This window comes from Myotis davidii, unplaced genomic scaffold, assembly GCF_000327345.1.
Source record: "Myotis davidii unplaced genomic scaffold, ASM32734v1 scaffold70, whole genome shotgun sequence".
Taxonomy (NCBI): domain Eukaryota; kingdom Metazoa; phylum Chordata; class Mammalia; order Chiroptera; family Vespertilionidae; genus Myotis; species Myotis davidii.
The window spans coordinates 2,029,082-2,044,633 of record NW_006282434.1 but is presented as its reverse complement, the minus strand read 5'-3'; the positions used below and the strand labels follow the sequence as shown (position 1 = coordinate 2,044,633).

The 15,552-nt window shown below is 45.1% G+C and overlaps 1 protein-coding gene across 1 annotated transcript in view; it reads left to right on the top strand.

Annotated features, from left to right (window-relative positions):
- ENOX1 (ecto-NOX disulfide-thiol exchanger 1) overlaps positions 1–15,552 on the top strand; it is a 271,625-nt gene that overhangs the window by 211,811 nt on the left and 44,262 nt on the right. The window contains exon 13 of the mRNA XM_006752974.2: positions 4,522–4,578. Coding sequence (XP_006753037.1) covers positions 4,522–4,578 — 57 coding nt within the window. The remainder of the gene's footprint in view (positions 1–4,521; positions 4,579–15,552) is intronic.

Here is a 15,552-nt window from a genome sequence, read left to right as displayed (position 1 = left end):
GAGCGGGGGTGGGGGTGCGAGTGGGGGAGGAGCTGTTGGAATGCTTCCCTAGTCTGGGCCTGCACTTGCTGCCCGCGACGTAATACATGTAACTGGGGAGCTCACACAGAGTAACTCCAACCCTAAACAAATTTCAGTCGTTTTAAATTTTTAACTTACAGTGATCTATGAAAACATTATTTGTATAATATAAGTAACTGCAAAAGTGACATTTTTTAAATATGAAGTTGGAAGAGTGTGACCCTACTCAGCCGTGACTCAGTCACTTTACAAATGTTTATTTTTACTGGTTTGAGGTCAAGAAAATATAATTTTAGTTACTTTCCCCTAAAAGTATAAGTGATTTGTGAGGGAAAAGTGAAGGTGTTGGACACTTTATAAGCTTCTCTAGCTTTGGAGGAAAATGCTTTGTAACACAAATCATTCTCTTTTATAATTAATACTAGAAGCCTGTTGCACAAAGATTCGTGCAATAGACCTTCCTTCCCCTGGCTGCTGGCACTGGTTTTCCGGACCTGGGACCCAGGCCTTTGGTCCGGCCACAGCAGAGAAGCCAAGCCTTGAGGCTAGGCTTCTCCCTCTCTGGCCGCAGCAAGTCTTGGCTTCTGCGCTGCTCCAAGACTCTTCAGTCTTCAGTCTTCATGCCACGCCTGCGTATGCAAATTAACCCACCATCTTTGTTGGGTTAATTTGCATACTCATCTGATTGGCTGGTGGGCATAGCAAAGTGACACCAATTTGCATGTTTCTCTTTTATTAGTGTAGACTAGAGGCCAGATACATGAAATTTGTGCAAGGGGCTCAGCCCCCGCCGCCTCGGCGGCCACCTCTGCCTCAGCCTCCACTACCGCAGCTTCTTCCAAAAGGACGGAAGGATGTCTGGTCTAATTAGCATAATATGTTTTTATTATTATAGATTATTATAGATATAATACTAGAGGCCTGGTGCACAAATTTGTGCATAAGGGAGGGTTTCCCTCAGCCCAGCCTGCACCCTCTCCAATCTGGGATGCCTCGGGGGGTGTCCAACTGCTGATCCCTGGGATCAGGCCTAAACCAGCAGTCAGACATCTCTCTCTCACAATCTGGGATCGCTGGCTCCTAACTGCTCACCTGCCTGCCTGATCACCCTTAACTGCCACCCCTGCCAGCCTGATCACCCCTAACCACCTCCCTCTGCTGGCCTGATCGCCCCCAACTGTCCCCCTCTGCTGGCCTGGTCGCCCCTAACTGACCCCCCCCCTGCCAGCCTGGTTACCCCTTACTGACCCCCTGCCAGCCTGGTCGCCCCCAACTCCCCATGCTGGCCTGGTCACCCCCAGCTGAATCCCCCGTCCAGCCGGGTCACCCTCAACTGCCCCCCTGCCAGCCTGATCTCCCCTTACCTAACCCCCTGCCAGCCTGGTCCCCCCCAACTGCCCTCCCCTGCTGGCCTGGTCCCCCACAACTGTCCCCCTGCCAGCCTGGTCATCCCACGCAGCCTGCTGTTCAGTCGTTTGATCATCCCTCACTAACCCCCCTGCTGGTCTTGTCGCCCCACGCAGCCTGCTGTTCGGTCATTACTGTTATTGTGACGGCATCCCAGACAGTTTGCATACTCTTTTATTATTAGTATAGATTAAGTAACTTAGACTGAGGCTAAGTTTGTACAATTTTGGATAAGTTAGATGGAGCTGAAAAATACTGTTTGCTAAATTCACATGCGACTGTCTTGGAGACCTGCAGTCATGGACCTTTCTGCCTTTGCAGTGTTAAGACTCCCAGCCAAGTGGAGCTGATTTGGTTCAAACTTGCTCCCAATCAAACAGACAATTCTCACCTTTGTGGTTTATACTCCTGTGCTTGCACATGTGGGGTCCCTCCCTGAGTGACTCAAATCCTTTATGTGATTTGAAGTCTGAACCCCGGTTTTGCAGAGAGTATTGCTTTATTCTTGTAGGATTTGCATCGTTAAAGCACAGACACAGTCACTGGTGAGGCATCACAGTTCACTCTCCATTACTTAAGAAATTGATGGGAATGCGGAGAAGATTCAGAGCCACTAACATCATTAGAAACCTAGGAAATACTACTGGAAAGAACGCATTTTTAAATCTGCTGTACTATTTAAATGGGGTGGCTCTTTTTAAGCAAAGGCACTGAGAATATTTAAATCTAAGCAGGCCCACAGCAGCCAAATGCATTGGGTGCTACCCCTACCACCACCTGTTTTCTTGACAGCCCCTCTCCTGGTGCCCCTGTCACCCCTGCTGATGGTGGCATGCAGTGGGCATGTTCCTTTCATCTTGCAGCCACCCACCCCTCCCAGAGACATACACTTAAAATGCACGTGTACCTCCATGAGCATTGCCTTCTAAGACTTTCTTTGGACTTGTGTAGGGTAACTACATGTATGAACACCTTTTCAGTGCCTGCATAGATAGGACCTAGATAAATGGCCTCACTGCTAGAGCTTTTAATTGTTTGGGTCTGGAGTCTTGCTTTTGCGTGCACACACACACACAAACAGAGAGAGAGAGAGAGAGAGAGAGAGAGAGAGACCCTTCCCAGACACTTGGAATTTTGCTATTCAAAGTGACTGCCACTTGTTGGGAACCCTGAAAAGAAAGACTAGGTTATAAGGGCACCTTACCACCAGCGGCCCCACCCCTCCAGGGAAGGCAGGCTCATTCCTTGAGTTCCTTGTTTGCTAAGATGAAGTGTCTCCAGGTTCCTCCAGGCCCCACTGGCTTAATACCTGGAGCTTGTTCAAAAGACCCAAGTCCCATGAGACAGGATGTTGGATCCCTCCATCTGGAGGAGGGAACAGCGAGGAGAACAGGGAGTCTTGTTAGCAAGACTCATACACCAAGGAGCAGGCCAGCAAGGGCTTCAGGTGTCAGGAGAGGGGAACCTGCAGGAGGGAGGCATGACCTTTGGTCGTCAGTCCTGGCAGAGGAGAGTAGGGGAGCGGCAATGCTGGTGAACAGGGAGACATGAGAGCAAATGCGTAGTGGACGAAGCTAGGGCAGAGATAATGAGAACACGGAGGAGGAAGATGGAATTGACTTAAAGGGGAGAAGGGCACATTTATGTCATTAAGCTTGCAAAGGTGAAGCACTTTAACAGCACAGTCCTGTACTTCTGCTGAAGATAACAAAACACTCTGAGCTAACTCCACTCCAATAGTGGCACAAGTTACAGCCCTAAGGTGGGATGAGCAAAGAGAGTTGACTAAGAGGAGGAAGGTGAGGAACACCTACAATAAGAAAACTTAAGATAGGAAAATGTAGAGGGCTTTTTAAAGTCCTTTTGTGCCCCCTGATAATAGATGGTACTTTATCACTGCGTGCCCTTTTCTTTTTATATATGTCACCCATTGCCCACGCTCCCTTATACTTGTTATATGTACAAACATCAATGATGTGGCCCTGAAGCATCGTGAGCAGTTTTTTTTCGTAAATGGGAGAGATGTGGGCATGAGCCATAACCAGCTGCCCCACACTCACTGTCTTCCAGTCGCCATTGCTTTGGCAAAGCCCCTCTCTTGGCACAAAGAACATATGTCTTCCTTGCTTGGAGTTTGAGATTGCCTTAAAAATATAATGAAGCTTTCATTTTAATGTATACAAATAGCCATGAAAACCAGTGTTCGAATCAAGCACATGGATGGTATATATGCATTTATTTTCCTTCAAACTGTAAGCATTTATTTCTCACCATGAATTCTTTATTTCAGGCATTAAAAATGGCACAGAAGGTGCTGCTTCGAAGCATAATAAGCCAGGAAGAAATCCTGGCAACAGCTGCAAGGCCTGCTCACCCTTTGCCCTTGCTCTCTGCCTCCATATGTCTGCTTTGAGTCAGGCTGGGATAAAATGCCAATTAAAGGTTCCAGAACTCTGGTAACAGCTGATTTCTCATAATCCTCTGAGAGAGAGAGTCTAGGGAGTAGTGTTTTCAAATGTTCACTGTCCAAAATAGCTTTTCTGCTAATGCCTTGGTGACCAAGGAGCTGTCTTCCCAGTTCTTCCTTTACGAAAAGAAGCAGACCATCTTCTTTTAGGCCTCCAGACACCATGTCAGCCATTGAAACATGTTCACAGAGGACATGACAGTAGCTCCGTGGCCTATTCAACCAACCACCCTTCACCAGTCACCGTTACTATCACATCATTTGGCTGGTGGCAGCTTGCAAGCACTGCAGGGCTTAAATTAATAGCAATGCAACTGGAAAATGAAATCATTTTTTATTCTTAAGAACCAATTTTTGTACATTTTATGCCTATGGAATTGCTTTCAAATCTTGTTATTTAAAAAATAATGAACAAGATCCATTTATTTTTGCCAGCCATCAAGTTTCATAAAATATTGGTCTCAAACTGGTTTCAGGAAGACTCATTAGAATTATGGGCCCGTCTGTGTTTTTCCTCCTTGGAAGTTTTATAAAGTGCAACCTCAGACTAACCAGAGTTAATAAGATGATATACACTTAATAGATATGCTTGCTTATTCACTTGGTGTTTTTTTTTAAATTTGCAGTTAAAAGGTACCAAGGAATTCGTGGAGACCAATGGCCACAGCCATGAGGATACAAATGTAGGTACCCTAAACCTGGTATTTGTTCTTCTTTCTTAATTGATGTTGGTTGAATGCTCATGGGAATGTGGCATTGTATTTATAACACAAAGGAAATCAGAACTCCTGCCTCTCCGTGGCTTATTAAGATCACTGTCCTTGCTTTGACAATCAAATATAGTAGATAGGCACTGCTATTGGTAGCTCAGGTTACAGGATGCCAACGTAGAAGTACCTGACCTAATCTCTACCATAAAAATTCTAATCTCAATGAATTTGTTTGAGCCCTTTATATTTCCAAAGCTATAAACTAATGATGTGTTGGGAGGCCAGATGGAATGAGACCCAACAGGTTAGTAAGTAAGACATTGCATGTATATTTATTCAATTTGCCTGTCAATGCAGATGGTAATGAAATGATCGCTATGTTGAGGAGGTATCAAGGCAAACCGTTTCTCCCATAAAAGCCCGGAAAAGTGTCCCCCTCTTCTGTGTCAGACCCACAACTGTAGCACGATGCATCTGTCTTCTTGATACAGGCATCATGGTACAAGGCCCCAGTTAGCAGCCTGACTGCCTCTCTTAGTGTTCCTTAAATTGCCCCAAATTATCAAGTGTTCTCTTTGCCTTGGAAGTTCTTCAGTTTCAGGTGCAATATTATACCATGTAGGTCATTGTCTCTCCATATGTTTGATGGTCTTGGTTTTTTTTTGTTGTTGTTTTTTGTCTTTTTAAAAATATCTCTGATATCTGTATGTATCTGATTACCCTCATCACAGAAAATGCTTACTAAGCAGTTATTTTCACAAACCACAGAATCAGACATGGTAATCAATGCCTGATTAGCTAGAGCTGGGAGAAATGATTCATTTCATGTTTCCTCTTATTTTAATTTTATACAGCAGAAAGCCTGACATGCAGAGTACCAGAAATTCCCTCTTATTAATTACTGTTCCCACCAAACAGATAGTTAACATGTGATGCTTATTGAGACCTAACTGTGTACATGGAGCTCTGCTAGGTGCTGGGGAGGGAGTAGTTTACAAAGAATTGTTAGTCCCTGGCTGGTGTGCTCAGTGGTTAGAGAGTTGCCTTGCACATCGAAGGTCTTTGGGTTCAATTCCCGGTCAAGGGCATATACCTGGGTTGCAGGTTAGATCCCCGGCCCCAGTCAGGGCACGTGGAAGAGGCAACATATCTATGTGTCTCTCTCACATCAATATCTATCTATCTCTATATCTCTATCTCTATCTATCTCTATCTCTCTCCCCCTCCTTCCCTCCCTCCCCTCCACTCTCTCTCTATATATATCCACACACACACACACACACACACACACTCTCAGGTGAGGATTAAACATTTTTTTAAACAAAAGGAATTGTAAGGCTTGCTGTCTGCCCTCAAAGAACTTGTGAAGTAGTTGAGGAGTTAAGGAACACATGGGCAATATATAAGATGGGATAAGTGTACAGGAAGGTGAGGCTACTATGACATGATGTAGTTTGAAATTCGGACTTTGCTGCTTGTTACCTGTGTCAATTTGACAAGTTACTTAAATCTCTGAGCTTCCTTTTCCGCATTTGTGAAATGAATGACAAAACCTCAAAAACGTATCATGATATAGTAATGAGGTGAAGAACATGAAAACCTTAAGGTGTTAGTACTGAGGTTTCTTTGTGCTGCATAATGAAGGATGCTTCATGGGTCTGTGGCATTTGTGTTTGACTTTGAAGAATGAATAGAACTGAGAAAATAGGAAGCGTGAGGAGGAAGCCATTCATTCAGAGATCCCCACAGGAAACACTGTGACCTTAGTAGAGATGTCTTCCCACCTCAGTGTTTCATTACCCCCATTCTTACCCTAAAAATCTTCTTCAGGATCCTGGCTTCAGGGACACACTGCTGCCATATTCTCAACCCCAGCTTGGTATGCACTCCCCCGAGCCAGGCTCTCTGTGCTTTCCAAGGAAGCTGCTGGGTAATCCAATGGGCCAGAGAAAGTGGCAGTCTGCCTTAACTCCTCGGTCTGTAAAATGTAGGTAATATTGCCTGTCTTTCCTTCCTTGAGGCTTAGTGTGAAAGCAAAGGAGCTAATGGATGTGGAAGCATCTGGTCATTGTGAGGTTCTACCTGAGTAGGATGTTGTTACCACTATAATCTTGTCTGCTGGTTGAATTAAATTAGATGACACATATCTAGCCCTGAGGCTCTGTTTTGAGGAATGTTGAAAGGCATTTATTATTAAACTAGAGGCCTGGTGCATGAATCCCTTGGCCTGGCCTATGGGGATCGGGCCGAAAACTGGCTTTCCGATATCCCCCAAGGGGTCCTGGATTGCGTGAGGGCAGTTCTTGGGTGACCCACCCCCGAATCGGACTCCCTCCTCTCTGGTTCCGGGTGTGTCACCCAAGAACCACAGCTGCCAAGTAACTGCAGCTGCCAAGTCACTGCAGCTCGGCAGCTGCTGCATTGAGCATCTGCCCCCTGGTGGTCAGTGCACATCATAGCTATCGGTTGGAGCATCTGCCCCCTGGTGGTCATTGTGCATCATAGTTACCGGTCGGACGGTCACTTAGGCTTTTATATACATAGATGGGAAAAGTTAAAGGAGATCATCTTTGAGGGCTTTGGCCTTTTTAAAGGAACATTTTTAGATTTTAAAAATAGTTCTTTTGGGTCCATGATCTGGGCTTTGTAACCAACCCAAAGACCTGACTGCTGAGAGATGGGGTTCAGGTCTGGTAGGAGGGAGGAGCAGCACCTTGACCAATGGCAGGTGAGATGCTTGTGGAGCCGCAGAACCAGCAGCACCTGCCAGTCTCTGCCTCAGAGGCCCGGGCTACATTTACAACCTGTTTTCTCAGGGGTTCCCAGTAGGTGAATTGTTCATGTGTCCTTTTACTTGTCTGTAATGTTGTCTCCTTTGCACAGTTTTCCTAGCACCTCCTCTAGGGTTATGTGAAAGAAAAGAAACAAAAATCACTTATTTGGGCCACACACTGGGAATGCTACCAAAATATTGTGTGAGGATATTTTTAAATGTCTGAAATGAAGTCTCAGTGTCATCTGAAGTTTCCACCAGCCCTGTGGTGGTTGAATGAGACAAGGCTTTCAAACCAGACTGAGAGGAGAGGGTTTGAATCTATTTTGATCACTAAACAGCCTTATGACCATGGCAAGTTATATGATCTTTTTTGAACTTCACCTTCCTCATCCTTAAGTGTGTTAAATGAATGCACATAGATAAACACTTGGCCCAGGGTATGTACTCAACAGTATTTAGTATACTAATAGTAGGCAGTACTTTGACAAGATACATTTTAATGCAGATCTTAAGGCTTAAAGCCTCTGGCCCAGAGGTTATTGACTGAGACAAATAGATGTTTTTTGTGTGCATAATTATTCACAGATGAGGATAGGGATTCACTATATTATCATTTATTAATAATAATTATACAGTAGATTGGTGCCAGAATAGCTGGGTATTCTTGTGAGAGTTGACAATTGGTTTTTAAAAACTATACTATTGTACAAGTAGAAAGGAAAACTTTGTATGAAACTTAAAAAATTACAGAAAAGAATACAGAGATAAAGAAAAGTAATTTAGTTTCTCATTACTCGAAGATAACCACTATGATTATTTTATTTTAGTTCGTTTCTGCCATGTGCATGTATATGACCAGAGGGAAAAGCCATAAATAAATGAATAAATAAATATTACCATTGTCTTCAAGTTTGTACCTTTTTGATTTCTCATTATATCATAAGTTTTTTCCTTGTCACCAAATGTTCCTCGAAGACATGATTCTTAATAGCTGAATAATGTAGATATGAAATAATAGAACTACTCACCTATGTGTTACGCATTTAACTTCCCATTTTTTAACTATTATAAACAATTCTGTAATTAATATGCTCATAAATCTCAGTCTGCATCTCTCACATTTGTTTCCGGGGCATTCTGTGTGTCAATCACTGTGCCATGAAGTCTGGCAGGCAGCTTCAGACTCACAGAGTCGTTAGCATTCAGAACATCAGTGTGGCAGATGCTCACTTGTGGAATCCATTAGTTGTCCTGGAGGGAGCCTCTACATGACATGTTGAGTCCTGCAATTTACAAACAACCTTTGCCCTAGTCTAGAGCAATGGTTCTCAACCTTCTGGCCCTTTAAATACAGTTCCTCATGTTGTGACCCAACCATAAAATTATTTCCGTTGCTACTTCATAACTGTAATGTTGCTACTGTTATGAATCGTAATGTTAATATCTGATATGCAGGATGGTCTTAGGCGACCCCTGTGAAGGGGTCCTTAGACCGCCAAAGGGGTCGTGACCCACAGGTTGAGAACCGCTGGCTAGAGAGTTGGGAAGCTTACAGGATGCCAGCTAATCTAGATTTGGTCAGTTACTGTTGCTTTTTTATTTTTTTTACATTTTATTGAGCAACCACAGTATCTGACCACCTTGTTTGGTGTTTTTGAGGTCCCCACACAGAGGCACCCTCAGGAGGCCCACCTTTGTCCCCACATGACAGATCTTTTGGAAGCCAGTGCCCATAAGAAAAGGGGAAGACTAAGCCAAAACCGTGAGAGCCAGACACTGAGATCAGCCGCAAAGGCCTTGCTTGCAAGAGGACTGCATTCTCTGATTTTACACAGGGCTTTCTTTGTATGTGGAACTGGACATATTAATGACAGTGGGTGGTTCAACCTTTTAGGTGGACCCAAGTTTAAAACTAGCCTTTACCACAGTTCCTGAGTTCAGTTATTCCAGATCCAATTTTTTTCCTTAGAAGCAAAGCTATGTGTTGTTGTTTCATCTCCATCACTGAGCAAAATTCCAATCCCCAGAAGTGCTGAATACGTAGCCTGGTCCCTGGAAATTATGCATAATGGATATCAAAATCTTAAATTAAAAAAAGATAAAGTCCCCATCTGGCATCTTTTTTGGTGACCTTCCTCCCAGAGGCACCTCCCTCTGTGATCCTAACGTGTGTATGTTTGGTGCAAAAGTGGAGGGGAAGGGAGAGGACACGAGGAATGTAGGAACCAGTGGGAGGAATCAGGTGAAGTGGCAGCCTCAGCCTTCAATGTACAGGCCAGTCTGGTCTAAGAGATTCCCGTGAATTCTCTCTCCTCCCGCCCTGTTTCTCCTGCAGGAGAGCTGCCACCCCATACTCCAGTGATGGCGAACCTATGACACACGTGTCAGAGGTGACATGCGAACTCATTTTTTTGGTTGATTTTTCTTTGTTAAATGGCATTTAAATATATAAAATAAATATCAAAAATATAAATCTTTGTTTTACTATGGTTGCAGATATCAAAAAATTTCTATATGTGACACGGCACCAGAGTTAAGTTAGGGTTTTTCAAAATGCTGACACGCCGAGCTCAAAAGGTTCGCCATCACTGCCATACTCGCTACTTGCACGTTCAGGCCACACACTGCGGTCAGAGAAATCACTTGCAGTCTGTAAAGAGCGTTAATCTGTGATGAGGAAGGTTACCACTGTCAATTAAACACCCTTTCCGCCCCACAATAAGCACACAAAAGAGAAAAGATTTCAGTTTTTCATTTTGCCTCCATGAGAGATGTCTTTAAACCTGGCGGAGTCAAGATGTGAGGCGTGAGCGGGAGAAATGCTGTGTGAGGAGCATTCTTCAGCTTTAGCACGCAGCAGCAGCAGCAAGCTCCTGTCAGCCACGCATTTTAATGGTGTGTGTGGCAGAACCCGCAAGTGCAGTGTTTTGCCCAGTTTTAAATGTGGCTTTCATCCTGTAGTCCAGTGATTTACAACCGGTGTGTGAGGATTTTTCCAATATTCAATACCTGGCTTTCTCAGTGTCCTTGATTTCTCAGTGTTAAACTTACAACTGTGAAGCAAGTTTATATACAGGAGGGATATGGGAGTGGGGGGAAGGAAGGAAGGAAGGAAGGAAGGAAGGAAGGAAGGAAGGAAAAGAGAGAATGAAAAGACAACAGCCAACACAACATGAATGAATCAAGGTTATACCTATTTTTGTCAGATCTGCAAAACATATATTTTTTAGTGTACTGCAGAATTTTAGTAATTAGTTTACATATGCCATGAGATGAAAAAGGTTGAAAATCACTGTTTTAGGCAGGTAAGCACGTGAGCTAAGAATACATACGAATGTATTAAACAAGGTGAGAAAGAAAAAGAAAAATCCCCACCAGGAAATAGGACCACATCCTTAAAGGGCAAACACCACACAGGCTCTATCCTTTCCTCCCGTGACCACCTGCCCCCTGCTCTTGGGAGACCCGACCTTGAACTGTAAGAGGAGTAGAGGAAACAGTAAGGAACACCTCCTGTCAGGATTCACACCTGCTGCTCCCAATCCCACAGGCTCTGTCAGAGGGAGCAGGAGAGAGAGCGGAGGATGAGCTGGCAGACACTGTGGTGCGAGGCTGCAATGTCACAGTGCTTCCAGCCCCTGCCTGTCTCTCTTACCATCTCCTTCTGTCCCCAGCCTCTACCGAGTCCCTCAGCTTGTGTTCCCCCACAGCCTGCCATACAACTGTGCTCAGTAAATCAACAAGTACCCATTGAAGGAGAGGACAGAGCGTAAGGTTCAGAACAGACCTGAGAGCCACGTGGCCTGGTTTCAGTCCTGGCTCTGCCGGTTACTGTCTGGGTGACCCTGAGCGATACACTGATCCACTGTTTTTTCATGTCTAAAATGAAGTAATACTCACATCTGCCTCATAGAGCTGATATGAGTGGTGCGTACAGGGCAATGTGAGCAGTACATGTTAGGTAATGCTATCGCTCCAGCATTCCGCGTGCCTGGTGCTGTGCGGGGCTCTAGAGAGAGATTTGGGGTTCCTGCCCCAGGTGAGGCTGCCTCGCTGTCCTAGCCAAAACTTGTCCACTGTTTCATTCCATCGGGACTCACTGTCCCTGTCGATTATACAGTGAGAATAATGGGCTTGTTTGCATGTTTCCAAAACTCTCTGCAGACAAGACCTTTTTGGAAGGACTGGCTCTGTGGAGAGGAGAGTCTGATGGGAGTTGGGTGCAATGTGCGGGTGTGTAGGGTATAAGACCCTCTGAAAAGCCACTGTGTCTTCCTTCAGGGGAGGATGGATTCGTGTCTGTCAATGCCTGAGGTTACCCTTGCTCTGTACGTGTCTGAAATCAATAGGGTAGACTTTTCATGGACTAATATTTCCTTTACCCTGTAATATACGACCCTCTTACCATACTAAATGTTCATACCTCAAAGTTGGCCTTTTCTCAAGTTATAGCTCCTGTAAATTATTGATTTTTGCCATTGATGCTTCCTTCCCCACCTCCACTCTCTAAATCTGCCCCCACCAGCTGGGCTTTTCCAGCTGGTTAACCATGTTTACTGCTGTGAGACCCAAAATCCCATCTGAAAAACCCACTCACACCCCAGCCCAGCACCTTGAAAAGGTTGATGACTCGGGGAGACCCTGCTAGTGCCCCCACTTTCCACAGGAAGCGAGGGAGCTGCGTGAAGCAGAGGCAGGGGCTGGCTTCATGGTTAGTGCTCTGGTTTCCAGTAAACACTCAGGACAAGTTTCCTCACCAGGAGCCTCCCTGCCTGCTGACAATGTGTCTCCACAGCTGGAACCTGGGGCTACAGTCTGCCCTTAGTGTCAGCACAGGAGTTGGTCAGGCCTGCTTGCCATTAGTGAATTTGGAGCATGTAACAGGATGAGCGCATGTTTAATAAAGCTGACTGGTTGGGTTTAGAGAAGTGAAAATACCTTCTTCCCCTAGGCCAGGTTTAAGAAAAGCAGGAGGAGACACGAATGCCAGCTCCCTGGGAGATGGTCTGCATGAACCTGGTACCTATAGGGCTAAAGCTAAGATCTGAGATGAGTGTGTTCCATTTTGCAGACTGTACTTCCCCCACACGGTTCATGATAATCCTACCTGATGCAGAAGCAAAAGCAATCAATTAGAACGGATGATTGTAATTTTTATGGATCCAATAAACATACGAATAAATGCTCTTATCCTAACAGTACCATGTTTGGGGGTGAAAATTTGGAAAGTACAGAAAAATATAAAGAAAAAAAAATCTGCAGTTACACCTGTTAAAAATCAGTGCTTCCATTTCTTTGTATTTCCTTCATCTTTGTCTTTGTGCAAATATATATATATATATATTTACCAAATTTACAGCATATCATATGGGAATTTTTATAGCCTAGACTTTTTCCCTAATAAATCATGAGCATTTTCTCATGTTATTAAATGTTTTCTTAATATGATTTTTTAATGAGTGTCTAATACTTCATGCCACAGATGTGCTGCAGTTTATTTAATCAGTCCTTTCCATTGGACTTTAAAATATTATTTGTTTTTGCTGTCACAGATAGTATGCAATGAATATTCTTTAACAATGCATTAGCTAATTCATACACCATTTAAGCACTTTATACATATACTAGAGGCCTGGTGCACAACATTTGTGCACTGGGGGGGAGGAGGGTTCCTCAGCCTGGCCTGCACCCTCTCGTAGTCCAGGACCCCTTGGGGGATGTCTGCCTGCTGGTCTAGGCTCACTCCCCACCACTGCCACTGCGCTCGCCAGCAGTGAGCCCGGCTTCTGGCTGAGCAGTGCTCCCCCTGTGCGAGTGCACTGACCACTAGGGGGCAGCTCCTGTGTTGAGCGTCTGCTCCCTGGTGGTCAGAGTGCGTCATAGCAACCAGTCATTCTGCCGTTTGGTCAATTTGCATATTAGGGTTTTATTATATAGGATATTGATTTTAGAGAGAGAGAAAGGGAGAGTGTGAGAAAGAGAGAAATATCAATGATGAGAGAGAATCATTGGTCAGCTGTCTCCTGCATGTCCCACACTGGAGTTTGAGCCCACAACCCGGGCTCATGCCCTGACCAGGAATCGAACTGTGACCCCCTGGTTCATAGGTCGATACTCAACCACTGAGCCACACTGGCCAGGCATTTAATCACTTTTTAAATGGAGAAGCCCTTACACTGGATTGGGATTTAGAGATAGAGGGAGATGCACTGCTTCTTTTAAAAGATCCAAGCTCAGCCCCTACCTGGTAAGTGATGAAATAAACAGCCAATAATAATATCTGGAGTAGTACTACATAGAGAGGATTCTGAGTTCCTCCACAGGACAGGAAAATAACTCCCAAGAATATTTGAATTCTGAAGAAAAAGGCGAATTATATATACGTGGTAAATAATTTAGAACAATGCTGAGATGTGCCATTTAGGATTTTGTGCTGGGAACTGCAGATCAGTCTTCTTGTTGGTCTTGGGATTGTGGAGCCTGTGCCCTGTGGGGATCCCAGACCAAGGCTCAGTGACCCAGGCCACCGAGACCCAATGGGGCTTGTCTTCCCTCTCAAGAGAATCCATGAAAGAGTTAGCAAGTAAAAGAACAAAACGAGTTCTAGCCCCAAACGAACATTAAGGTTTTATTTCTAAGATGGCCAAGAAAATGCATGCAAGCTCTAAAGCATCAACAAGAGAGGCATACATAAACATACAGATGTGCCTTGAGTGCAAGGAATAATTTTAAAGTCGAATAAACCTGGAAGTCTCAGTCACAGCATCCCTGCCTCCCAAGAGATACAGCTTAGCACTGCCTGTATGTTGATCAAAAGTGAACAGGAAAGAAGTTTAGGAGCATTTATTTAAAAAGCCAGGAACCCAAAAGGTGGACAGAAGCAGAATTTTCTCCTAGTGCCCCTGGAAGACAGTAGGGGAGCGTCAGGAGATGTGTCAGGAGGATTAAAGATTAGAAAACAGAAGGAACAAAGACGCACCAGTAGGTGAACCTGCTCTTGATAGTTCTGCAAGTTTACTCAGGAGCCATAGGGCTTTCTGATGGTGGTTGTTGTCGTTTACAATATTAAACATTCTACAGTGACTTCCACACGCCTGGTTTCTGCGGACCACAGGGAAGCCCGGGAGGGGAGAGGTATGAAATGTAGCAGCCAGGGCTGGCCCTGCCTTGCTCCGCTCACCTGCTGTGCCCCTGGCCTTCCTCAGGGGCTCAGCTCAGCGCCCGGCTCTCCCGGGAGACTAGGCAATGCCGCAAAGGGCAGGCAGTTTCCGCACACTGCCGTCACCAGAGCTCATCCATCATGTTGCCACATAACGCACTGAGCTGTGGCATTTCTTTGAGGAAATGTGTAGGAAGATGACAAAGCAGGAAAGTAGGTGGAAGGTGAGAAAGAAGAAAAGGGCGAGGGCAGGCAAGAGGGCAGCAGGAAGAGTTTTCCGGCTTGCTCTGTGCTGGGCCCGCCAGCTCTTCCCGGGCAACCCTAGCAGGTCAAGGAGAGAGGGCTTTCACCGTCTCTGCACCTCGGCCACTCTCCTAGGGAAATCGCCTGCCCCAGTATAAACACGTAGTGAAAACTTGAGCCAAAAGTTAGGTTCTCAAATATGAAGCTAAAAGCTCAGGTGTTAATCTGCAAATAAAATATTAGTAGGCTTCCTGGGGGAAACTACAAAGGTTAGACTTCAAAATAAATATGTGCAAACACCCACAATAAAGTGAAAGGTGTTCTAATCATTCAGCCTCAAAAGTCTTCCCAGCTCTGCTGGGGCCGCCTCTCCATGAGCCCTCCCTCCGCAGGGTCTAACAGGTGGGTCCGCCAGCTTCACCTCCCTGCCCACGGGGCCCAGCGGGACACCGGGATTAAAGATCAGAAACCAGCCCAGCCACTCACCCTGGCACCAGACACCATGCTTGTTTGTGGCCGCCTGTAATGACATTGTAATCAAACCTCCAAGAAGGTTGCTGTCCTCACACTTAAATCTAATTTAGGTCATCACGAAACCTCAGAACTTGAGCAAACCACACCTCGGTGTAAGTCCCCTCCATGTGTTCCTAATTCACACAGAGGGAAAGTAAAACTGTGAAGAAAAGTTGTTCTCAAAAGCAAAAGGCCTGCATGTCTTCTGTTCTTTCTAGAGCAAACATGTCAAACTCGTGGCCCGCGGGCCCCATGC